Source organism: Salvelinus namaycush, chromosome 13 (genome assembly GCF_016432855.1).
Source record: "Salvelinus namaycush isolate Seneca chromosome 13, SaNama_1.0, whole genome shotgun sequence".
Lineage (NCBI taxonomy): Eukaryota > Metazoa > Chordata > Actinopteri > Salmoniformes > Salmonidae > Salvelinus > Salvelinus namaycush.
Window position 1 is genome coordinate 9,453,790 of NC_052319.1, and position 26,828 is coordinate 9,480,617.

Sequence of the window (26,828 nt, forward strand, 5' to 3'; positions counted from 1 at the left end):
AGAACAATGATTCCAAGCACCACCCTCCTTTTGAAGCTTCCAGTCTGTTATTCGAACTCAATCAGCATGACAGAGTGATCTCCAGCCTTGTCCTCATCAACACTCACATCTGTGTTAATGAGAGAATCACTGACATGATGTCAGCTGGTCCTTTTGTGGCAGGGCTGAAATGCAGTGGAATTGTTTTTTGGAGATTCAGTTCATTTCCATGGCAAAGAGGGACTTTGCAATTAATTGCAATTCATCTGATCACTCTTCATAACATTCTGGAGTATCTGCAAATTGCCATCATACAAACTGAGGCAGCAGACTTTGTGAAAATTAATATTTGTGTCATTCTCAAAACTTTTGGCCACGACTGTATATATGGACATGTTGTGCACCATAACTAAATGTTGACGATATCCCACATTTTCCACAAAATATACTGCAGATAGCAGCTAAGTTCAAAGCTAAAAGCAAACTTTGGGAAACTGCAGCACTGCTAACTCTCACGTGTATTACTTAACTTACTAGCTTGCTACATATGTAGCTACTAGATAGCTATCTACTCCATAATCAAACAAGCTTGGGGTAGCTAAGGTAAGCCAGCTAGATACAGCTAGAAGGTTTGAGTCTGCCTTGTGGTGAGTAGCCTACAGTACATGTTGTTTGAAGTACAATAGACCAACATAGCTATTGTAATAGGTCAAAGCTGTGAGTCTATTAAACCTAAGTTGTGCATGTGTGAAGTTAGACCTCGCGTTGCTTGTCAGACCAGCCTAACTTCTCACTTAAAAGGGTGTTTTTGTGCTTAATTTAAAGTATATTCTGTATTTCTTGATCCAGTATGGCCGTACAGATATGATAGACTCCCCGGCAACATCTTGGAACAAATATGGAGGCAGGAGATGGATGACAAATGTCATTTTTGGTGCACAAATGCCTACATCATATTGAAGCGTGGACTCCCTGACCTTTTAAAAAGCTCTATGAATGATATCTATTCACATGAAATGATGTGTTGTCAGCCATTCCTCTGGACTCTTCTTTTCGTAACTCCCCTATACACTTCGGGCAACATTTTCCACTGATTGCAGCTTTCACAACCAGTTGTGAGATTTTTATTTGATGCATGCAGATGCATGTACATTTGGATAGTACATGGGGACAGTAGTACAGTAGTACAGATATGGCCAGAGATAGTGGTTAATATGTTTTTCTAAGATATGGGAAAGTGGGTATGGAACACAAACGAATCTAAAAGTACTTTCACTCATGTTATTTTGGTATCTTGGACAATATGCTACAAAGGAGAGCAGGTACACTCTATCCTCCATAAGGGAAGAAGGAATTGAATTCTGCTCTGTCTTATGCTCATCATGGACAGAATGGGATGGCCCAAACAATGTGCAAATATGCCTCAAGCTATGTTAACTACCGTAAGTAGCATGTAATAGCAAGCATTTTAATTGATCAATTAATTTAATGACAAGATATAGATCTAAATAAAACTGCATAATCTCCTAAAACCGTGGTGATAATCTTCCATTCCCTGATCATGTCACGTGTACCGCATGCACGCATATGCATCAGAGTTGTTGAAAGTCACCTTTCTCACCGTTTCTCAGTAGAGAACACGCGTATTTCAATAGCTTTTGGCAAGGATGCTCCTTTTCCACCCATGTTAGGGGATGAGAGTGGTTTTGGGGCTGGAGAGGCAGATGGGCCCTCATCTTTCCCTCTCCACTGATGGCCTGACCTCTGCGTCCCCTGAAAGCATGATACCACCAAGGACTCTGATTAAGACCAGTGCAGCCTGCATGGGGCCTGGAAAACCCACTGTGCAGGTGAGAGAGGAGGCAATAGAGTGGACATGATTGACTATGCTGCACACTCTGGCCGAGAGTTGCAGTTCTAACAGATCGAGAGAGTCCTCCCCATGTTTTCTGCTCTTTGGCTAATTAAGTATTATTATCCAACACAGCAGGAAGTACCTGAGAGATAATTGTCCACAGCGACAGCTAAATGTCCCAATCTGGAGGTTGAAGCCAGGAGCACTAGGAAAGGTCAGACACCATTATGTGTTCCGCTGCTGATCTAATTATTGCTACCATCCCTCACAAGGACTCCATTAATTCAAATTCCAAAATATTTCTTGGATGTAGTCATATTATTATGTCGAAAACCTTTTTTAAGTGAAACAAATTCTCTCTTTAAAAAAAAGTGAGTTAATGTGTCACCTGAAAGCAGCTATTTTGGTCTCTGTTTGAAAATGTATTTTTATGTAGCCCTAGCCCTTGTTGGCATATTCTGTATTTTAATGTCTATGCATAATAAACAAACTGCTTTATTGTGGTGAATTGCTGTTTTGTCATAGTTTTTTGAAGACATAAATTACATCGTATCCATAGCAATGCCATGCAGACTTGATTCGTTGCTTTTCTCTCATGCTAATGTTTGAATTCTCTGTGTTATGATCAGATGCAAAAGGTCATCTCAGAGCCACGAAGGTTACCTAATGTTCACAGCTTGGTTACGTTTTACACTGATGCCTGATTCACATTGGACTTCTTTCATTTGCAACCTTGGTAATTTACCAAAATGCACCTATGAAGAGATCAAATGACAGAGCATTGCAGTACATTTTCACATCACAATAGATTCCTCCCCCCGCTGATGATAAAGACATTTTGGATCTGTTTGGGCAGAATGGGACTTTCCTTGGTGAGAATGAAAGTCACGTACAATGTGAATAACGGTAATCAACAAGTAGCTAGCTGCACATTGTACTCTTATACTGTATTACATTTTCCTTTTGAAGTACTCAAAGCCGTTGATATACTTTCAATAGAGTGGGTTCTAACTTCCTTCATCTGTTTTCATTCAGAAGAAATAAAATCGACTCCCATTCATAGCGACAACAATATGAAGTTCTGGCTCATGTAAGATCACACCAGCATGTTCTGAATGGCTCAAGTGTACCGTCAATCCAATTTAGTTTGGAACAACTGAACACATTTGAACCAGAAGGGTGTCTTGTTCTGGAAAGTAATAAACGTCTACAGCTTACAACTACATCAACACATTTGTGCCCAACAGATGTTTGAAGCAAGACCTTGCCAAATTGTGTAAAATTGATCTGTCTTTCATTGCCTTTGTGAGGATCCCATTATCGGGTGACTCTTCTGCAATATTTATTCAGTTCACCCCTCTCTGCCCCCTGGCTGATCCATCCATGCTCCCCTTGTACCTCCTTCAGCTATCCAATCACTCCCCAATGCTAATGAGCAGCTTAGGTGCCTGCTCTCCTGTCCCTCAGATATCATGGCTGGAGACGGGCTCATTGATTGGAGTAGATTGATCAGGCCAGAGATGATACAGCAACATTACATGATTTATTCTGCCTCTAATACCCTGTGTCAGGGCCTCTCCCTGAGGATGCTGTTCTCCAAGCATGTTGTTCTTTCATCATCGGGAGGATCAGAACCTCTTTACAAACTGCAACCTCAACTTTTCTCGCAGGATGTGGCTGTGACACTCTTCAGCCCGGCTGTTTTGATGAATTTTTACACCGTCTCGAAATTGTCGTCATTTATATTTAATAAGTTATTGTTCTAGGACTGTTTTTTCTTCTTCTCCCCTTCTCTTACAGCCGTTTGTTTGTCTTGCATTCGGTAGTTGCTATGTTAAGGCAATTTAATGAGCTGTTTCCCCACCTCTGAAAGCCAAGACGGCACAAACAAACACAATGATTCTACCTCTCAAAATAACTGGATTAGCGATAAGATCCAGCCAGAGAGACAGTTTTCAACTTTTAACTCTCTTCCCACCACCACCAACCTCCCCCAAAACAGAATAGAATCATTATCATCGTCACTGACTCTCTGTTGTGTGAAATCCTAGTGAGCCTCACAGGGCTGGAGTGTGTTTACACAGACTCTACCGAGGCATGTGTGGTGGTGAGGTACACAGCTGGCGGCAGAACATGCCCTGTTGTTGTTTGGGCTGGAGGGCAGGTGAGGCTCTGTCAGAGCAGGGGAAAGATTGGGTGTGTGATGCCCGTCTTGTTTGTAATGCTGATGGGGAGGGGAAGAGGGTCAGCGGTCCCTCCCAGGCTTCCCTCCACATCCCATCTGTCCTGCACTGACAGCCTGTGAGCCCAATAACAAGTCAGCATCTGTCCTCTAATGAGGCTTCCCGCTCTGCATCAAGACATCAAACACAAACATATAGATAATCAAGGCAGGGGGAGCGGTGTCCCATGTGAAATATAGCCGTATCAGTCCACTTAATCACAATGTCTCCAAGTACAAAGTAAGCAATTATCACAAGATGGCTCGGAGCGCCTTGCTATTCATTTTACAACACACACAACTTGGCTTTATCAGTGTAAACTTTGCTTTGTAAACCCCCCAAAAATCTTTCATTTGTAAATATCTGTTCCCCCCCCTCACATTTATCATGTTTTTCCTCCTGCTGTCTTCTGTCATCCATTGTTTTCAACTGGACTGTTATTCTGTGTGTCGGATGCAAACGTATCAGGGTCAGTCAGTCAACGTTCTCCCCTGGCATTACAGGCCATCGCTATTTTGGCCGGCCTCCACAGAAAACCTGACACTCCCATGAACTCTCGAAGAGGGAGAGGGATTTTTATTAAGAAGCTCTTAAAAAGAAAGTGCATGTATTATTTACAAAAAGCTATGTGTTGTAGAAATTGCGCATGAATGATTTTTGTGAAAGGAGATTCAGCCTGTGACATTTAGCTTTTGTTCCACTTGCTTATGGGAGAGAGTGCCTTTCTTTCTTTTTCTTGGGGGAAGGGTGTGGGGAGGGGAAAGGGTGAGGACACAAAAATATCATACTGTTGGGAAGTTAGTCTGCTCTACTCTGGCTGTGTCCTTCACTAACTGTAGATGCAGAGCTCTGCCATTTTGGTTGTCAAGACTTGAAAACCCTGCATATTGTCAATAACCTCTGTTTTGTTATTTGAGGTTTTGTCAATAATGTTGCATTTGTTAGCCTTGGTCTATTTTTGGTTCCCTTAAGAATAGTAGTCTTTCATCTGAACTGTAGCTGAGAGCAGCAGATTGGCAGCAATACACTGCCAGGGAACTAATATACTGTGGTCCTCAACATTCTCTGTGAGAGCACTACTAGGAAGGGATGTGCACTTTCCGTGATCTCTCCCCATGTTATTCACATATCCATGGATTTTATGGACTGAAACATTGAAGATATACAGTACCGTTCAAAAGTTTGGGGTCACTTAGAAGTGTCCTTGTTTTTGAAAGAAAAGCACCCTTTTTGTCCATTAAAATAACATCAAATTGATCAGAAATACAGTGTAGACATTGTTAATGTTGTACATTTTTTATTTTACCTTTATTTACGTAGGTAAGTTAGTTAAGAACAAACTCTTATTTTCAATGACGGCCTAGGAACAGTGGGTTAACTGCCTTGGTCAGGTGCAGAACAACAGATTTTTTACCTTTTCAGCTGGGGGATTCAATCTTGCAACCATTTGGTTACTAGTCCAACGCTCTAACCACTAGGCTACCTGCCGCCTATTGTAGCTGGAAACGGCAGATTTTTTATGGAATTTCTACATAGGCGTACGGAGGCCCATTATCAGCAACCATCACTCCTGTGTTCCAATGGCACGTTGTGTTAGCTAATCCAAGTTTATAATTTTAAAAGGCTAATTGATCATTAGAAAACCCTTTTGCAATTATGTTAGCCCAGCTGAAAACTGTTGTTCTGATTAAAGAAGCTATAAAACTGGCCTTCATTATACTAGTTGAGTATCTGGAGCATCAGCATTTATGGGTTCGATTACAGGCTCAAAATGGCCAGAAACAAATAACTTTCTTCTGAAACTCGTCAGTCTATTCTTGCTCTGAGAAATGAAGGCTATTCCATGTGAGAAATTGGCAAGAAACTGAAGATCTCGTACATCGCTGTGTACTACTCCCTTCACAGAACAACGCAAACTGGCTCTAACCAGAATAAAAAGAGGAGTGGGAGGCCCCGGTGCACAACTGAGCGAGAGGACAAGTACATTAGTGTCTAGTTTGAGAAACAGACGCCTCACAAGTCCTCAACTGGCAGCTTCATTAAATAGTACAAGCAAAACACCAGTTTCAACGTCAACAGTGAAGAGGCGACTCCGGGATGCTGGCCTTCTAGGCAGAGTTGCAAAGAAAAAGCCATATCTCAGACTGGCCAATAAAATGAAAAGATTAAGATGGGCAAACACAGACACTGGACAGAGGAAGATTGGAAAAAAGTGTTATGGACAGACGTATCTAAGTTTGAGGTGTAGGATCACAAAAAAGAACATTCGTGAGATGCAGAAAAAATGAAAAGATGCTGGAGGAGTGCTTGATGCCATCTGTCAAGCATGGTGGAGGCAATGTGATGGTCTGGGGGTGCTTTGGTGGTGGTAAAGTGGGAGATGTGTACAGGGTAAAGGGATCCTGAAGAAGGAAGGCTGTCACTCCATTTTACAACACCATGCCATACCCTCTAGACGGTGCTTAATTGGAGCCAATTTCCTCCTACAACAGGACAATGATCCAAAGCACAGCTCCAAACTATGCAATAACTATTTAGGGAAGAAGCAGTCAGCTGGTATTCTGTCTATAATGGAGTGGCCAGCACAGTCACCGGATCTCAACCCTATTGAACTGTTGTGGGAGCAGTTTCAGATAAGTAAGAAGTGCCCATCAAGCCAATCCAACTTGTGGGAGGTGCTTCAGGAAGCATGGGGTGAAATCTCTTCAGTTTACCTCAACAAATTGACAACTGGAATGCCAAAGGTCTGCAAGGCTGTAATTGCTGCAAATGGAGGATTCTTTGACAAAAGCAAAGTTTGAAGGACGCAATTATTATTTCAATTAAAAATCATTATTTATGACCTTGTCAACGTCTTGACTATATTTCCTATTCATTTTGCAACTCATTTCATGTATGTATTCATGGAAAACAAAGACATTTCTAAGTACCCCAAACTTTTGAACAGTAGTGTACATGAGTAAGACATTGTGCATTTTTAAATAAAGCAGTGTACTGCTTCTTGAATAAAAATGATCCTCGGGGCTCTGAAAATAATCAGTGAACCTTGAGCTTTCTGCTCATGTGTGCAGAGCATGTCAATTCCTCAGTCCACTGCGTTGGTTACACTCTTTCTTTTTCTCCCTTGGGCAATGGGCTCCATTCATACATACAGCAAAATGAGTATCCATATGGTCCTTCAGTAGATAGTCTAACCTTAATAATGAGAGCTCTCACTAGGCCCTGGCACTTTGGACTTTCATGTAGTATTAGACCATGGTAGCAGGATTTGTGCTGGCCAATGCTGAACTATGCGACTGATCCGTACCGTGTCCAATCTCAGCATAAATGTGGGGAAAAGTCTGGTGTGTGGCTTTCAATGTCATACCAGTTATTTTAGCAATTTCAGAGGAATTAAAAGAAAAAAAGTCTCAATCTGTAATGAATTGTGAACCGGATGTAAAGCCGAAATTCCAATTCTATACTTAGCAGCAAGGTTGGCCTCAGTACAAATATCAGGGCAATATGTTAATACATTCACTGCAGTGTATGTCTTTTTTTTATTTGGATCCCCAGCAGTATCTACTCTTCCTGGGGTCCACAAAAAACACAAAACATGACATATAACAAAACACTGATACACTGCTAGACAAGGACAGTCACAGAAATATAAAATACAACGTTATACAAACAATCCCCTCCCGCTGTTCCATTATTACCTGATGTAACAATATTACCTCTTTTATTTATATATATATATTTTTTTTACCCCTTTTTCTCCCCAATGCCGTGATATCCAATTGGTAGTTACAGTCTTGTCCCTTCTCTGCAACTCCCGTACGGACTCGGGAGAGGCAAAGGTTGAGAGCCATTCGTCCTCCGAAACATGACCCTGCCAAGCCACACTGCTTCTTGACACAATACTCGCTTAACCCGGAAGCCAGCCGCACCATTGTGCTGGAGGAAACACCGTACAACTGGCAACCGTGGCAGCGTGCACTGTGCACTGTGCACAGGAGTCGCAGGAGTCGCTAGAGCGCGATGGGACAAGGATATCCCAGCTGCCCTCATGGGTCTCCCGGTCTCGGCCGGCTGCGACACAGCCCGGGATTGAACCCGGATCTGTAGCGAAGCCTCAAGCACTGCGATGCATGATGTAATCTCTCAAATAAAATAAAAACGAAGAAAAAAATCCCCACAACGATCCGTCAGTTGAAACTAGAGATATCCGTCGTTTTTTGCAATGAATGCGTCTCAATACGCCCCATCCACCAAAGTTTCACATCTGCATCTTCTGTGAAAGGTGGCAGAGCTAGAGCAGCGTTTGTCAGACCATGAGACATCGTGAAAATTGGTTTTCTCACGAAACCGTCTGTAGCGTCTGAACAGTTTGGCATACAAACTACTATAACCCCTCTATGGAAAGATGAGACATTTTGCTACGACCCCCACAAGCGTCTTGGGACTCGGCAGATCAGCTGTACTGACAACTTCTGTCTGTAGCGTTGGAACTGTTTGGGCTCCAAACAGGTACACGTCGGTTGTTTTGCTCTAGGACAACCACAAACCTCACAAGACTTGTCTGAAGGTTCCCCAGTACCAGTTTAAAAAGTTTATGGAAGGATATATGGAGGGGTCAAATACATGTAAAAAAATATATAATTTCCTGATCTTTCTTATAACTCTCAGATATAGGATAGACACTTCAGTTATTTTGACCAATCAGATCAGCTCTGAAAAAGATCTGATGTGAAAAGATCTGATGTGATTTGTCAAAAGACCAATTAGTGGAAAAAGTATCAGAATTGGGCTGTATGTGTAAACACAGCTTTAGTGTTTTGTTGTTGTTGTTATCTTACCTCAATTTAACACCTTAATCTCCCAAACTGGGATCTATGCTATTTATTCCTTAAAGAATGGTAAATATCAACACATCCTTCCATTTCTCACAGTCTCCTATCCTCAAATGAGGAAAACCAACTAGAAATACAATATTGTTTTGCTTAAATATAAATCTGACATTTCCCTGGCCGGTTTCAGGCAGTTGGATTGTCTGTTTGGAGCAGATAAACACCTTTGTTACTGCTTGTTACCTCACCTGCATTCAAGGAATTTTTTTTTTAACAACTGTCAGAGAATTAATACCTCTCTATCAACAATTACATAGCCTCAGAGTCTCAAAGTTCATTTGCTTGTGTAGCAGCAAGGCTAGGGTCTGTCAGAATGTCAAACTTCATATCTTATAGTTGCACTCTTGGGAATGAATAGAAATGCCTGTGTGGAAAACATTCACCCCAAGGAAAAGTTTATTCAACAGAGATAAAAGAAAATATATTTCTTCCCAAGATAAATCAAAAATATATTGAACTGCAAAACGGAAGCGCAACATTCTGGATTTATTATGAGGCACAAAACTGAAAAGTGAAGATAATTCTCCAGTTCTACACCGAACAGAGATAAAAACGCAACATTCAACAATTTTTTAGATTTTTCACATGACTGGGAATATATAAATGCATATGTTGGTAAGAGATACCATATAAAAAGGTAGAGGTGTGGATCAGAAAACCAGTCAGTATCTGGTGTGATGACCACTTGCCTCATGCAGCGCGACACATCTCCTTTGCATAGAGTTAATCAGGCTGTTGATTGTGGCCTGTGGAATGTTGTCCCACTCTTCTTCAATGGCTGTGTGAAGTTGCTGGATATTGGTGGGAACTGGAACACGTTGTCATACACATCGATCCAGAGCATCCCAAACATGCTTGATGGGTGACATGTCTGATGAGTATGCAGGCAATGGAAGAACTGGGACATTTTCAGCATCCAGGAAGTGTGTACAGATCCTTGCGACATGGTGCCGTGCGTTATCATGCTGAAACATGAGGTGATGGCGGCGGATGAATGGCACGAAAATGGGCCTCATGATCTCGTCACGGTATATCTGTGCATTCAAATTGCCATTGATAAAATGCAATTGTGTTTGTTGTCCGTAGATTATGACTGTCCATACCATAACCCCACCACCACCATGGGGCACTCTGTTCACAACGTTGACCTCAGCAAACTGCTCGCCCTCACGACGCCATACACGCTGTCTTCCACCTGCCCGGTACAGTTGAAACCAGGATTCATCTATGAAGAGCGCGCTTCTCCAGCATGCCAGTGGCCATCGGAGGTGAGCATTTGCCCACTGAAGTCAGTTACAACGCCGAACTGCAGTCGGGTCAAGACCCTGGTGAGGATGACGAGCATGCAGATGGGCTTGCCTGAGACGGTTTTTGACAGTTTATGCAGAAATTCTTCGGTTGTGCATGCTCACAGTTCCATCAGCTGTCTAGGTGGACAACTTCTTTGCTCGCTTTGAGGACAATACAGTGCCACCGACACGGCCCGCTACCAAAACCTGCGGGCTCTCCTTCACTGCAGCCAACGTAAGTAAAACATTTAAATGTGTTAACTCTCGCAAGGCTGCCGGCCCAGACGGCATCCCTAGCCGCATTCTCAGAGCATGCGCAGACCAGCTGGCTGGTGTGTTTACGGACATATTCAATCAATCCTTATCCCAGTCTGCTGTTCCCACATGCTTCAAGAGGGCCACCATTGTTCCTGTTCCCAAGAAAGCTAGGGTAACTGAACTAAATGACTATCGCCCCGTTGCACTCACTTCTGTCATCATAAAGTGCTTTGAGAGACTAGTCAAGGAACATATCACCTCCACCCTACCTGACACCCTAGACCCACTTCAATTTGCTTACCACCCCAATAGGTCCACAGACGATGCAATCGCAATCACACTGCACACTACTCTAACCCATCTGGACAAGAGGAATACCTATGTAAGAATGCTGTTCATCAACTACAGCTCAGCATTTAACACCATAATACCCTCCAAACTCGTCATTAAGCTCGAGACCCTGGGTCTCGACCCCGCCCTGTTCAACTGGGTCCTGGACTTCCTGACGGGCCGACCCCAGGTGGTGAAGGTAGGAAACAACATCTCCACCCCGCTGATCCTCAACACTGGGGCCCCCCAAGGGTGCGTTCTCAGCCCTCTCCTGTACTCCCTGTTCACCCATGACTGCATGGCCATGCAGGCCTCCAACTCAATCATCAAGTTTGCCGACGACACTACAGTGGTAGGCTTGATTACCAACAACGACAAGACGGCCTAAAGGGAGGAGGTGAGGGCTCTCGGAGTGTGGTGTCAGGAAAATAACCTCACAATCAATGTCAACAAAACAAAGGAGATGATCGTGGACTTCAGGAAACAGCAGAGGGAGCACCCCCTATCCACATCGACGGGACAGTAGTGGAGAAGGTGGAAAGTTTTAAGTTCCTCGGCGTACACATCACGGACAAACTTAAATGGTCCACCCACACAGACAGCGTGGTGAAGAAGGCGCAGTGGCGCCTATTCAACCTCAGGAGGCTGAAGAAATTCGGCTTGTCACCAAAAACTGAGTGGCTGCTGCCAACATACTGACTCAAATCTCTAGCCACTTTAATAATTAAAAATTGGACGTAATAAATGTATCACTAGCCAATTTAAACAATGCCACTTTATATAATGTTTACATACCCTACTTTACTCATCTCATATGTATATACTGTACTCTATACCATCTACTGCATCTTGCCTATGCCGTTCGGCCATCGCTCATCCATATATTTTTTATGTACATATTCTTATTCATTCCTTTACACTTGTGTGTATAAGGTAGTTGTTGTGAAATTGTTAGATTACTTGTTATATATTACTGCATGGTTGGAACTAGAAGCACAAGCATTTCGCTACAATCGCATTAACATCTGCTAACCATGTGTATGTGACAAATAACATTTGATTTGATTTGATTTGGATGGTCTCAGATGATCCAGCAGGTGTAGAAGTCGGATGTTGAGGTCCTGGGCTGGCGTGGTTACACGTGGTCTGCGGTTGTGTGGCCGGTTGGATGTGCTGTCAAATTCTCAAAAATTACTTTGGAGGCAGCTTATGGTTGATAAATTAACATTACATTCAGTCAGCATGCCAATTGCATGCCCCCTCAAACCTTGAGACATCTGTGGCATTGTGTTGTGTGACAAAACTGCACATTTTAGAGTGGCCTTTTATTGTCACCAGCACAAGGTGCACTTGTGTAATGATCATGCTATTTAATCCGTTTCTTGCTATGCCACACCTGTCAGGTGGATGGATTATATTGGCAAAGGAAAAATGATCACAAACAGGGATGTAAACAAATTTGTGCACAACATTTTAGATAAATAATCTCTTTGTGCGTATGGAACATTTCCGGGATGTTTTATTTCAGCTCATGTAACATGGGACTAACACTCTACATGTTGTGTTCATATTTTTGTTCAGTAGACTTACATGTTGTTGATTTTGTATGTTGCATACAGTATCAAGTAATTCCTTCCATCACAATAGTTTTTTTAATTGACAAAGGTGTTGAATAGCCTGAAGCCAACGAGTGGCATTTGCTCGGCTGCTGCTACCAAAATATATGAAATGTAATATGATATTTACTAGGGCTGAGAATTGCCAGGAACCTCACGATACCATCTTATCATGATACTTAAGTGCCGATGCGGTATGTACTGTGATTCGTACGATTCTATATGTATTGCGATTCGATACTGCAATTCTATTGATATTTGATGTTCCAATCATATTGTTCACGTTATGTCTGCTGCAGAGAGCGCATGAGAAAATGGGATTTGATCAGTCATGGAAATGAAAGAGTCGAAAACGTGTCGGCCCACTATTTAAAAAGTAGATGGAGAACAAGTTATAGAACGAAAAACACCGGCGTTTTGGGACAGATACAGCTGACTAGCGCTAGCTAATGCTATCTAAACAAATTGATACTTGGAGTCAAAGAATCGATATAATATCGTCCCAAAATAATATTGTGATGTCTTAATGTATAGATTTTTTCCCTAATCCCTAATATTTACCATAGTCTCTAAGGTTCACTCAGTCACTTTACTGGAGTTCTATTGAATCCTATCATCACAATAACTTTCTTTAAGATTTTATGATTTTTACACCACGTCTTTGAAATACACCAACCAATCAGAAATACCCTATATTCCATGTTTGATTTGTGCGTGAACAATGGCTGCTGAAAGGTTTGTAGTTTTTGCATCTCAACATAAAGAAGGGTCTGACAAAAAGCACAAAGATGCTGAACTAAGGTACAACACACGGCAGGGAATTACCATGCTGCTGGGAGTGGCAGGTGCTTCCTTTCACAGCTTATCAGTAGCACCATTTTCCTTTTCACTGGGATAAAAAGACTACAGCTACTAGCTGCTATCAAATACTAGAGCTACAGTACCGCTGGATGTACCCATTCCTCCTTATTTTTGAGCTCTCAAAATATTTTAATAATGTGATAAAAACAGCAAAAAAGTTGTTTATAATCTATGCTCAACAAAAATTATATTCAACATGTAAAGGTCCCATGTAAAGGTCCCATGTTTAATGAGATGAAATTATCCCAGACATTTTACATACGCACAAAAAGCTTATTTCCCTAAAATGTTGTGCATGCTGACTGCAGGAATGTCCACCAGAGCTGTTGCCAGATCATTTCATATTCATTTCTCTACCATAAGCCGCCTTCAATGTCGTTTTAGAGAATTTGGCAATAGCTCCAACCAGCCTCACAAACGCAGATCACGTGTAACCACTCCAGCCCAGGACCTCCAAATCCGGCTTCTTCACCTGCGGGATCGTCTGAGACCAGCCACCCCGACAGGTGATGAAACTGTGGGTTTGCACAAGCAAAGCATTTCTGCACAAACTGTGAGAAACAGGGAAGCTCATCTGCGTGGTTGTCATCTTCACCAGGGTCTTGACCTGACTGCAGTTTGGCGTCGTAACCGACTACAGTGGGTAAATGCTCATCTTTGATGTCCACTGGCACACTGGAGAAGTGTGGTCCTCACGGATGAATCACGTTTTCAACTGTACCGGGCATATGGCAGACAGCGTGTATGTCGCCGTGTGGGTGAGCGGTTTGCTGATGTCAACGTTGTGAACAGAGTGCCCCATGGTGGTGTTGTGGTTATGGTATGGGCAGGCATAAGCTACAGACAACGAACACAATTGAATTAAATCGATGGCAATTTCAATGCACAGAGATACTGTGATGAGATCCTGAGACCCATTGTTGTACCATTCATCCGCCGCCATCAACTCATGTTTCAGCATGAAAATGCACAGCCCCATGTCGCAAGGATCTGTACACACTTCCTGGATGCTGAAAATGTCCAAGTTCTTCCATGACCTGCATACTCATCAGACGTGTCACCCATTGAGCATGTTAGGGATGCTCTGGATCAATGTGTACGACAGCATGTTCCAGTTACCGCAAATATCCGGCAACTTCGCACAGCCATTGAAGAGGAGTGGGACGACATTCCACAGGCCACAATCAACAGCAAACGGTGGTCACACCAAATACTGACTGGTTTTCTGATCTATGCCCCTACCTTTTTTTAAGGTATCTGTGACCAACAGATGCATATCTGTATTCCCAGTCGTGAAATCCATAGATTTGTGCGTAATTTCCTTGTATGAACTGTAACTCATTAAAACTTCTCTTGGATAGGGGGCAGCATTTTCACGTTTGGATGAAAAGCACACCCAAATTCAACTGCCAGCTACTCATCTCCAAAAGATAAGATATGCATATTATTAGTAGATTTGGATAGAAAACACTCTGAAGTTTCTAAAACTGTTTGAATCATGTCTGTGAGTATAGCAGACCTTATTTAGCAGGCGAAACCCCGAGGACAAACCATTCAGATTTTTTTTTTTTGAAGTCACTCTCTTTTCAATGGATTTTCTTTGGGAATCCAGATTTCTAATTGACCTTCTTGCAGTTCCTACCACTTCCACTGGATGTCAACAGTCTTTAGAAATTGGTTGAGGTTTTTTCCTTTGTGTAATGAAGAAGTACGGCCATCTTGAACGAGGGTCACTGGAAGTGTCCTGTTAGTTAGAGGCACATGACCAGAAGGCTAGCTACAGTTTGTTTTAATCCTGTATTGAACACAGATCATCCCGTCTTCAATTTTATCGATTATTTACGTAAAAAAATACCTAAAGTTGTATTACAAAGTAGTTTGAAATGTTTTGGCAAAGTTTACAGGTAACTTTTGAGATATTTTGTCACGTTTCACAAGTTGGAACCGGTGTTTTTCTGGATCAAACGCAACAAATAAATGGACATTTTGGATATATATCGACGGAATTAATCGAACAAAAGGACCATTTGTGATGTTTATGGGACATATTGGAGTGCCAACAACAGAAGCTCGTCAAAGGTAAGGCATGAATTATATTTTTATTTCTGCGTTTTGTGTCGCGCCTGCAGGGTTGAAATATGCGTATCTGTCTTTGTTTACTATGGTGCTAACTCAGATAATAGCATTGTTTGCTTTCGCCGAAAAGCCTATTTGAATTCTGACATGTTGGCTGGATTCACAACCAGTGTGGCTTTAATTTGGTATCTTTCATGTGGGATTTAATGAAAGTTAGATTTTTATAGTAATTTATTTGAATTTGGCGCGCTGCATTTTCTCTGGCTTTTGGCCAAGTGAGACAGTAGCGTCCCGCCTAAACTCAGATTTTTGGATATAAATATGAACTTTACCGAACAAAACATACATGTATTGTGTAACATGAAGTCCTATGAGTGTCATCTGATGAAGATCATCAAAGGTTAGTGATTAATTTTATCTCTATTTCTGCTTTTTGTTACTCCTCTCTTTGGCTGGAAAAATGGCTGTGTTTTTCTGTGGCTATGAACTGACCTAACATAATCGCAAGGTGTGCTTTCACCGTAAATCCTTTTTGAAATCAGACATGTTGGCTGGATTCACAACAAGTGTAGCTTTAATTTGGTGTCTTTCATGTGTGATTTCATGAAAGTTTGATTTTTATAGTAATTTATTTGAATTTGGCGCTCTGCATTTTTTACTGGCTTTTGGCCAAGTAGGACGTTAGCGTCCCACATATCCCAGAGAAGTTTTAACATCGTTGAAATTGTTGCGCTTTATACATTTTTTTCAGTTAGTGGACTGTGTTTTTTGGGTTGTAAGATGAAAAAAACTGTCTTGGCTGAATACAAATATAACTCTCTCCAATACAGTATGTGAAATTGTTGAATTTGCCAGATGTGGCTGCTATATTTTTTGTAGGCAAGAATGAGGGCTGTACCCCTCCCCCGGGATGATGATCTGCCCAGTCCTCCGTGTTTTCTGTTGTAAAGAACCTCAGCATCTTCAGGGTATTTCTAAACAAAATACTTCATGTCCGGCAGACCTCACTGCCAGAAGCATGGTTAATCCATCTAAACATCATTCCCACCAAGTGAATGTAATATTCCTTAGATACAGTATCTCAATGTATCTGTACGGAATTATGATCAAGGGTCCATCCCTTTATGTTTGACGGAGTAAAACCCCTTGTTGAAGTGACTACCATGACATTGATCAAGGGAGAAGGGTCAAGGATATGGCTTCAGCAGTTACTCGAGGGCACTTTGTCAGCTCTCACTGTGGATGGGAATTTCCTTGGCTCGCACAAACTAAGCGTATATTGATTGTTCTTGTCTTTTCAATCAATATCTGAATTCTTGATAATTTCTTCTTTCTATAATTTGACAAGATTTCATGCTATTCGGTTATTAACTTTCAAAAGTCAAAAATAACTTTCCTGCTCTTTCAGTTTTATTTAGTCCCCCCAGTCTATATAGTGAGTGAGTAAGAAAGGGGAGGGTCAGCGGAAATATGTATTTTATGAAGCTTTTAAAAGCCTCATTGTCCCAGTAGTTCCTTGTTCAATCTGTAATTATCCTATTTCTCTACCCTCTCACCATCTCCACTTGAGAGGACTTGGCACGTGTGTTGAAAGCGTTTTAATTCATCTTCAAATATGCCTTTTTCCTCTACAGGTCCCAGCCCTGTGTGATGTGAATCACATGACTAATCCAATTTAAAGGGGAATATCACGCATTAAGGAGCCCACTTTTGTGCCTCCTATTTACATCATTTTGTTTGGCCATTAATAACATGAAGGTGCACACTGTAAAAGAGGAGGAGTGGGGGTGAAGTGGGGGAAATCAATACTTTATTTCAACATCTCCAGCGTCATCATGGTCCCAGATCAGAAGACGTCCACTAATTCAAATTCGTGCTGGAGCCTGTGACGCTACCATTAATTCCTGATAAGAAAGGACCGTTGTACTGCCTTCCTTAATCTCTGACAGACGCTTCAGCCGGATCGATAGTCTTTCACTTTTTTTTTGTTCCAAAGAGGAGATTGATTGCTAGGAGTTGCCTGGTGCTCCTTTCCACTTCTCTCACTCCTCATTATTGTTCCAATTAGGCATTCTCTGGGGATCTGAGGGGGGGGGTGGCATTCAAAACTAGTGACACCCTGCAATTCACATAAAGCACCGGATGTTTGGCAGAACAACCTTTGACCCTGACGTATTACGGTCAAGGAGTAAGACTGTTTCAAACAAGTGGATTAAGCAGGAGCGGGCTGTGGGAAGCACAGGGACGTACAACGGGGGAAGTTGCAGTTCGCGCCAGTGAGGAGGAAATAATCACAATGTTGCCTTCTCATGAATTATTAAGTAGCCCCCTGCCTCTTTTAGCTTGACTCAAAATGCTGCATTTTCATCTGTGGGTCTGAAGCGGAGAGCAAGGGTGTTTCTTTGACAGCTGTATTACTGCTGATAAGCAAGACTCTGCGAGATGATCAAGTACTGAGACACGCATCCAGAACAGCAGCACAGCAGCACTATTCACTACGAGCGGTGGCAGTCAGTAGCAGCAGCAGGAGCAGTAGCAGCACTAACAGCAGCAGCAGCAGCAACAGCAACTCTCTCGTGCCTTTTTCTTCTTCTTTGTGGAGTTGTAATCTGTTCTGAGGACAACAGCCAGAGAAGACGGGACAAGTGGATCAGGGCTGACAGCTGTCATCAAAACAACCCCAAACGCAGAGCTGGCTGCCCACATGCCGATCGAATTTGTTTGCAAAATCAAATTTGCAGAGGAGGATGAGAAGCAGAAAGGCAAGCAGGATGGGGACAAGGAGAGCCTGATTGAGGAGAGCTGCACACCTCCAGCTAAGGACCTGGTCGGCTTCGCCAACTCCAGCTCTCTCCACGGGATTAACCACATCTTTGTCTCGGGGCGCCTGGGCATTAGGCAGACCCTCTGGGCACTTGCCTTTTTGGCTTCTCTGGCACTCTTCCTGTACCAGGCAGCAAAGTGTGCCATCTCTTACCTGGAGCATCCCCACGTCACCGCTCTGAATGAGGAAGCGAGCCCTGAGATGGTCTTTCCCGCTGTGACCATCTGCAACATCAACCGCTTCCGCTTCTCCGCTCTCACCGACGCCGACATCTACCACCTGGCTAACCTCACAGGTCTACCGCCAAAAAACCGGGATGGCCACAAGCCCACTGATTTGGACTATCCTGCACCGGACATGCAGGACATCTTCAACCGGACAGGACATCAGCTGGAAGAGATGCTGAAGAGCTGCAACTTCAGTGGACAGAACTGCTCTGCTGAGGACTTCTCTGTGGTAAGTTGAAAAGTTTCCCAAAGTAGCTGACATACCTGTTTCTTGTTCTGAGAAAAAACATTTAATTCAGTGTTCTTCTGAACTAAAACATTACAGACACTGAAAACACAGGGCATTAGAAAAATAAGTACACATATGTTTGGAAGTTAAATATTCTGCATTTGATCAAAAACATAGATCCTTGGACACTTTTCTTGTTTTTGCAAAACACCTGGATGCATGAAAGATAATGTTGGAGTCGGCTATATACTTTAAAGGCAGTGTAATTTAAATTCTCTGTGTTTTAGTGTTACTTCAAGAGCCATGTGCTTTTTATTGGGAAAAGCTTAAATAAATAGGATTCAGAGCTCTGTGTCTCTGTTATCTTTCGTCATATACAGGGGAGCAACAGTTCTCTAATGATTTCCTAGCGTTTGAGAATGTAACGGCATGGAACAACGGCTCTGGCTGCTCTTAAGAGAAAAATTGTTTGCAACTGAGAGAGTACACGGCCACAAAATCACCTTTTAAAAGCTAACTTCTCTCTCCCTCACGCCCTCTCTCTCTTTCTCTGTCTGGGATTGTGGCTCCCTAGCTCTCACAGCTCTTGTACCTTTCAGGAGGGAAGGAGTAATGTTCCACCAATGTTGTATTTCAATCTCGCTGCTGTTAAGATTAAATATTTATAGACAGACATACATGATTTTTGCATTAGCCAGATTGACTAAAAGGAATTAAACCATTTCCATAAGCTTCTCTCACATCCAGTCAGGAATGTCCTCTCTCTCTCTCTCTGTGTGTGTGTTGTGCATGTGTGTGTTGTGCACTATTTATTAAAGCCACAGTCCTGATAGGAGATGGATTTGTTTTCCCTCTCTCAAGGAGGAACAGGAATATGCAATTGCTTTAGTGATGATAAAGTACTGGTGTCAAGTGTTAATAGGGTCTGTTGAACATTGATATGCTCACCTTCCTGAGACCCAGGGATTCTCTCTTATCGTGGTATTACACAGTTTTAACCTTTGATATGCCAAGTTACAGACCAAGGAAGTAATAATGACGTGTCCTCCCTGATTTCTCTGGCTGTTGCAATGTATAGGCAGCTTTTTCCTCTTTGTAGTAATTCTGATCCTAAAGAATCACTCACATAGACATTTTACTAACCCTGACATGTACATTTAGTAAGATTTACATTTTTTATTTTAACATGCCAGGGAAAATGCCATGCATCCTAGGGGACAGAAAAGATGGGCAAAGAGATGGCAAAACACTGGCAGCTGTGGAGATGTGATTCCAAAAGTTTGTTATGCACTCAGGTTCAAGCTACAGTATTTCTACACCAGCTGATGAGAATGTCCTCTGACACATTGACAGTCACTTCTCTCGCGGTACGTTAATTAGGGGAGGATCGTGGACGTCCAGGAACGGGGCTGTCCCGTGTCAGCTGTTGAAACCTCACTAGTTCTCTTGGATGGGGAGTGACTTCAGCACAGATGAAGATCCCGTAGAAAGATCCTTAAGTTGCTGTTTTCTCTCTGTACAGCTCTGTGGTCTGCATTTTGGGGGGGGGGGGGGGGGGGCTGTCAGTTAGATTTGTTACAGGCTTCCTACTGCCTCCACGCATGACATGTCATTTACTGCACCCCCAAGGGCAGCAGAACTTGGAGGGAGCGTCCGTGTGAGGAGCCAGCCAGCCTGGGTTGGGAGCTCTGAGTGAGGGCAGACAGGGATGGGATGTGAGGGATGTGCTCTAGCTAGCTAACAGATGTTAAGCCCAGCCACAGAGTCTCTTTCACACGGCATTTACTCCACTTTTCATGTGTGCGTGCCTCTGAGGTGCGTGGAGCAACAGAAGTGTGCACCACAGTAGCTGAGGCTGAATACTAATCTAACTCAATAGAAGCATGGTTATTACAGTTGAAATGCTATCAATCACACACACTAATACACTAACACACACACAGACACACGTGCGCTCTCCGGCTCTCTCGGTACACGCATTCATTCTTCTTCTTCTCATTGATTCGCATTTATCGGGATTGCCTTGTTGCACAGCGTCGTGAGATTCAATGGATGGTTTGGAGGACTCCAGATGTTTTGTTCAGGTAATGACTAAGATGGTGCTCAGGAGAAGTGTCTGATGAATGGTCTCATCGCAAGGCCCTTGTCGTTTCATTTTTTTTTTACCTCAAGAAACATTCCGTCTGTCTTTATCCTTTTACTGCAGTCGGGTAAATCAGGGTCACGTAGAGTGTTTCTTGGTAGTCTTGAACAAATCTACTTTGAAACAAGTGTACTCAACTCACACACATGGTTATGGGCTAATCTGTACCATGTCAGATATGGAGTTGAAATGTATTCAATTTTGAGTTTGCATCCCAATATTACACTTTACAATATATACATTAAAGAAGACTGAAATATAACAAAACCGTTTGACATAGAAACATCGGATTTTCAGCGCAATTTTTGAAATAATGTTGATTAATTATGAAATTATGAAAAATATGAATACATTCCACCCATGAAGCCACTAGGTCATTTGATTGCAGGAAAGAGATAGTACCTTGAAACTGCCATTTAAAAAAAATATTTTTCTACTGTTTTTAAGAAATGGTCTCTCACAACACTTGAATGGTCTCAAGTTAGACACAACACAACATTGTATTGAAAAATAAGTGTGTCACTGTGCGTCTGAATCGTGTGCTTTGAAATGCAATAATTGGAAAAAGGGAAAAAGGAATTTAAACCATGCATTTGCGCTCGAGGCACTCAAGACCCTACCAAGATAGAGATACATAGCAATTTATTATACAGTCTGGTGAAATGATTGTTGAAGGAAAATAGACATAGTTCTAAACCTGTGTCTTTGTCATCCAAACACAGTAGCTCCATGGAACCGTATCGTCAGAAACACCTCTGATGAAAGTGGACTATCAAAGACCTGTTGTTATTTTTCAGAAGATTGATAGTTGTATTTTTAGGAGCGGTTCTTCTGCATTGAAAAGAACATGCAAAGAAAAAGGCAGCTACTAGCATAGTCGTTTTGTTTTATTTGTACAGATACCCAATGTTAGCCATTCCCAGTCCATATTCAATTCACCAACCTGTTTTCCATAGAGGTCTTGTTGTTTCATATTGAATCTAAGAATGTGTTGACTGGTCAACAAATAGAAAAACAAATAGATGATCTATTTTAGGATGCGATCGTACATAATTATGCATCAAAATGATTTGTTTCTCTTTAATACCTTTGCTGATTGGTAGCATTGTTTGACTAGCATTTTATGCCATTTTTAATAATAAAAAAGTCATATTATTGACTCAGATGAATTAATCAGCACCAGATAGAGCTAACTCGACATGCCTTGAAAAAATATCCACATTTTATTTGTTGTTCATTTTTTGTAACCTCAGGATAATTGTTCATTCATTGTGTGGCGCTATCGTGTAGATCTGGCAGAGAGCCTTTGGCTTTTTAAACAGGATATTTTGGATTTGTTTGCTCTCTGTCGGCTCTGTTTGCAGCTGCATTCTCAGATTTATCTCTCAGCCGGGACAGAACCCTTCTGCATATATTCATGGGGTTAACTAAGTGGCGTTGGACTTGTAATGGTGTGCAGCAACCTATGAAACCTGGGTTAACGCAGTCGCCATCAAAGGTCCCCCGTCTGCAGTTTGTTATTTCTGCGTGTTAAGTCTTTGCTGAGAGGCTGCTGTGTTTTAGTAGATCATTTAAAATTGAACGACGTGAACCTGAACGGTTGACTATTCCTGATTTCCACCTCATCTATTTTGATCATATGTGTTGTGTTGGAACAAGGAGTTGGAACAAGGATGATGCAAATCAATAGTATGCAGAAGGGTTCGGCAAGCATGTATGGTGATGCTGTTGTTGATCCTTACCGAGGCTGACAACTGCCTAACTAGAGATCTGGGGCTTTGTACATACAAGCTCCAGTGAATTTCATATAGGCAAAAACCTCCCAGTCAACAACAAAAGGCACTCTCTAGATCTGATTCCTTTGTGTCGTCCTGTGAAATTTTTTCCCATGAACAGGTGCTCTGTGTTGTGTCTCTGTGTGGCTGGCACCCACCCTCTCCCGGGGTGGCATGTCTCTTTTGTCTTGGAGTGAGTGCTGCACATGAGCGCAGGAGTATGTGAATGACAGTTCCCCCAGTGGGTTCAGCATCTGCCCTCCCTCCCCGCATCCCTCCAGCCCCCTGATAGAGACAGAGGACTGGGGACCGTGAAAGTGACCGCTTTTCTGGAGCTCCATCTGAAACAGCCTGTCAATTAGCCATACAGTTCCACTGCTGTGGGCCTCTTTCCCTCCAGTCTTCACAGCTTACCATGCTACTCCACATTTGATGTACAGACTCACTCTGAATTCAGAGCCCATCTTCGGTTAGGATATGAGCAGCTCGCCAGACCAATGCACAGTCTGTATATTTATTGCTCCTACACGTGTAAAGAATACCCCAGTTGATCCCACATCATGCTGCTCTGATGGGGGATATGTGAAGAGTACTGGCGGTGGAACCTTTCCCAGCCCTGTCCCACACACTGTCCTCCTCCTCCACGCTGCCACGCTCGCTGGAGATGAATTACAGTCAAATTGGTCGGCTGCTTTACTCGATATGCATCATGAACATCTAATCAGATAAATCCCACCTGTGACCAGTTACTGTATAATACAAAACCAAACAGTTTATTTTTGGGGGGGGATTTGGCTTTTTTTTAATCATTTCTGATCACATTTAAAATGTCTTAGCTCTGCAATGTTTGGAGCACTAGGCTGTATATGAGATGAAGCTAGAGCTTAGGGATGGCTTTTAACTCTGCGATAAAGGCTTCTAATGCTCTGGTGCAGTTAACCCCCGCTAACCCCTGGGAGTCTTTACTCACATACACATATGTCTTCTTTTGATAACTAGTACACCAAGCTGTTGGTGGTGTGTGTGTGTGCGCGTGTGTGTGTGTTTCATCACAGGCTGAAGGACTTGATTCAACAAGATTGATAATAACCCCTAACTTTGTGGCCCTCCCCCTTCCAATGGATCGATAAATCCCTCAGTCAGATTGCTTCCCAGCCCTTAAGCCTGGTGTGACTAATTATCTGGTTGCTGTGTTTTGGGCCGAGTCTCTGCTGCATTTGTTAGTGCTGCCAGAGCCCAGGGTTAGAGTTAGATTTGAACATTTCTATTAGAAGAAACACAGAGTTGTTGGCCGAACTCGGTCAATATGTCAGACCTTTCCTCATTTACATGTAAAGGGTGCTCCAATGGTCTAGTACTGCTACGTATTGAACCACGAGCAGCCATTTCCACACCTCATACAATAGTGGGCTGAAAATACACTCTGCATTCTCTATGTATGTTTTCAAAAACTGTGTTTACAGTCTCCATCGGAATACAGTAGGACTGCATTCCAAGTTGCTCCCTATTCCCTTTGTGTGAGCAGTAGTCCACTCTATAGGGAATAGTGCACTAAGTAATGCGCGATGTAGAGAATAGGGCGTCATTTGGGTCGCAGCCTAGGTGATGATGACGAAAGCTGCTGACCAAAGGTGCACTGTAAACTCTTTCCTTTCTTCCCGGGGAGCAAGCCGTGAGAGTCCCCGAACACATTAGTGGAAATGCTTGTGAAAAATGAATCAAGCCTGCTTTTAGACCACACCAGATAATGGATGTGGGCCTCTCGTTTCCTTTTACCAGTATCACTTAATTACCTTGAAGGAGACCGCATATTTGAACATTTCAAAGAGATTCCAATTGTAGAAGCCATTGTGGCTGAGATTTGCATGGAAATGTCATTGATCACTTGGACTACCATTCAGCGGCAGGAAATAACAAGGAGCACAAATGTCACGGTAGCATATCTACCCCCGGCGCTATCTGTATCTGCATGAGGAACTGCCTGTGCCTGGTGTATCTGCTTGGCTGGAGAATTGGCTTGCGTCCTGAATTATGTCTAATGTCACTTGGCTCGGCCCCTTGCTGATCTTTCGAGTGTGGCCTGGCCCCACACTTGCAAAACATTATCGAGCGGGATTTCAATTGCTGTGCCAATTTTATATCATTCTTTGCATATTTGGCACTATTGCTCAAAAGATTGACGCAAACCAGGTATGACCTCTATTGACACACAGTGCCATTGGGTGTCAGGTGTGATATTCTGTCTTGATCTATTAAATCCTAACAGTGTCCTGAAGACGACACTGACCCTAGAACCTCTTTCCCTGTGAGAGAGGTTTGGTAAAGCGTAGTGTCGTGGCTACATTTGAAATGGCTGTAACGAATTGTGGAATGGTTCATGACGGTTACATTTGAGCCAACTGCAAATACACTGCCTTAGGTTGACCCCCCACAGATGTCTTGTGTGATCATAGAAATCCCTTTTAAGTCATGTTAAAGCTCTCTGAATGATATAGGACGTAGTGTAATGGAGAATGCCTTACGGTAATGCGGATGCCCCCCAGTTGCCATCGTAGCAATCCTAGCAATCCTTTGCTAACAAATGTGTGCCTGAAATATTCCTACAATTACGTATCGTGCAATATAGGCTAGACTCTAGAAACCATTTGGCCTGATTTAATAAGCATTTGCACTATAGTGCAAAGTTTGCACCTTTTTAGTTTCAGAAGGGAATGAAACATAGTGATGATTTAGCTTTGTCCCCTCCTCCCCTAACTTAGAACACCAGATTTATGTGGTGGTGCACGGTAACTGTAAATTGATATCTGTTACGTTGAGTGGAAAAAGAGGGATTATATTTAAACAAGGTAAAGATGGAAATAACCTTTGAAGGTACTTTAGTTTCTAATACCTAACAATAATTTAAAAAAAGGGATTGAATATATTCAAACAAAGTAAAGAGAGAATTTCTGAAGGTAGTTACTTGAACAAGGTTTTACAGTACCTTGAATAAAGTTATGCCAAGACCATTTTCATGATCGTTGATATATTTCTATTTCTGTACATCGGCTAATCTTTCCAGACAGACAATTTCCTCATGTGCCAGATGTGGAGATGTGATGTTGACAAACCACCCGACCTTCAGACGCACAAAAATGCCATCTGATTTATCTCCCAGTGCTTGATTTGCCACCTCTCATTTTGTCATCCTGCTAGTACATTTCACTTATGAAGTGCTTGAGGTGCAGGAAATACATTACATTGTAATGAACTGCACTAAAAAGCAACCAAATTACTTCCTATTAGATTCCAATATGATATTAATAAATGCATTTTGTGGATATACACACATTTACACAACTTAAAGTAAACATTGTGAAACCGTTTAATTCTGGTGCTGCAGCAGATTACACGACTGGAGCCAAGACCATAACTGTGCTTGGTTGGTTCCTGGGTGGGCCGGACAGGGCCGGACTGTGTCCCTCTGGGCTGTGGTGGGATGGTCTGATCTACTCTTCCTGTCCTTTTGTCTTCTGCCTGACACAGGGCTTTCACCTTGTCTGCATCTCAACTGGCACCATGTTCCCTGTATTGTGCTCTACATTTGACAAGAGCCCTATAGGCCCCTATGGGCCCTGGTCAAAAAAAGTGCAGTATATAGGAAATAGTGTGTCATTTAGGACGCTGCTCCTGGATTACCGTCTCGAGCTTTGAAGTGACATTTGTTGATATGCTGTTGATCATGACTGGATCCAAGGTTGTGACAGTATGTGATGGAGCAAGGGCATCCAGCAGCATTTAAGAGGATGGTCTTTAATTCAGTGTTGACGTTCAGAAATGATTTAGATTGAACTCATATGAACCCGGCTGAAGTAGGAGGACATGTCCTTCAGAAATAGTTATTCAGTTCTGCTAATCAACCTCCCCGTATGTTATTACCTAAACTAATTATACCACATTTTTCTGATTATACATGTTTTTGTTGTTGTTGTCTTAATGAGTCAGAGACACGGCATTCCTCGCTTTAATAGCAGTGTTTGATGTTGCTAGAGTTTTATTCGTTGTCTTTGGGATTGTACTCCTCCTCCCTAACAGTGTTGTCAAGATTTATTCTGTTAATCCTAATGCATGCTGTTGAGAAGGTTTTGTGCATTTCATTGTCAATAACGTGAAATACGGCCCTGCTCCCTAAATGACGTCTCCGTTCAATAACCTATTAAAGTTGAAACACAGATAACTTGGCACGCATCAGGAAATGTCTGCTGACATTGATCCA

At 42.4% G+C, this 26,828-nt stretch overlaps 1 protein-coding gene across 2 annotated transcripts in view; it reads left to right on the top strand.

Annotated features, from left to right (window-relative positions):
• Positions 1-18,079: 18,079 nt before the first annotated feature.
• The window catches only part of asic4a (acid-sensing (proton-gated) ion channel family member 4a), a 91,455-nt gene continuing 82,706 nt past the window's right edge, over positions 18,080-26,828 (top strand). For both annotated transcript variants that reach the window (XM_039006309.1, XM_039006310.1), the window contains exon 1: positions 18,080-18,655. In XM_039006309.1, coding sequence (XP_038862237.1) covers positions 18,080-18,655 — 576 coding nt within the window. The remainder of the gene's footprint in view (positions 18,656-26,828) is intronic.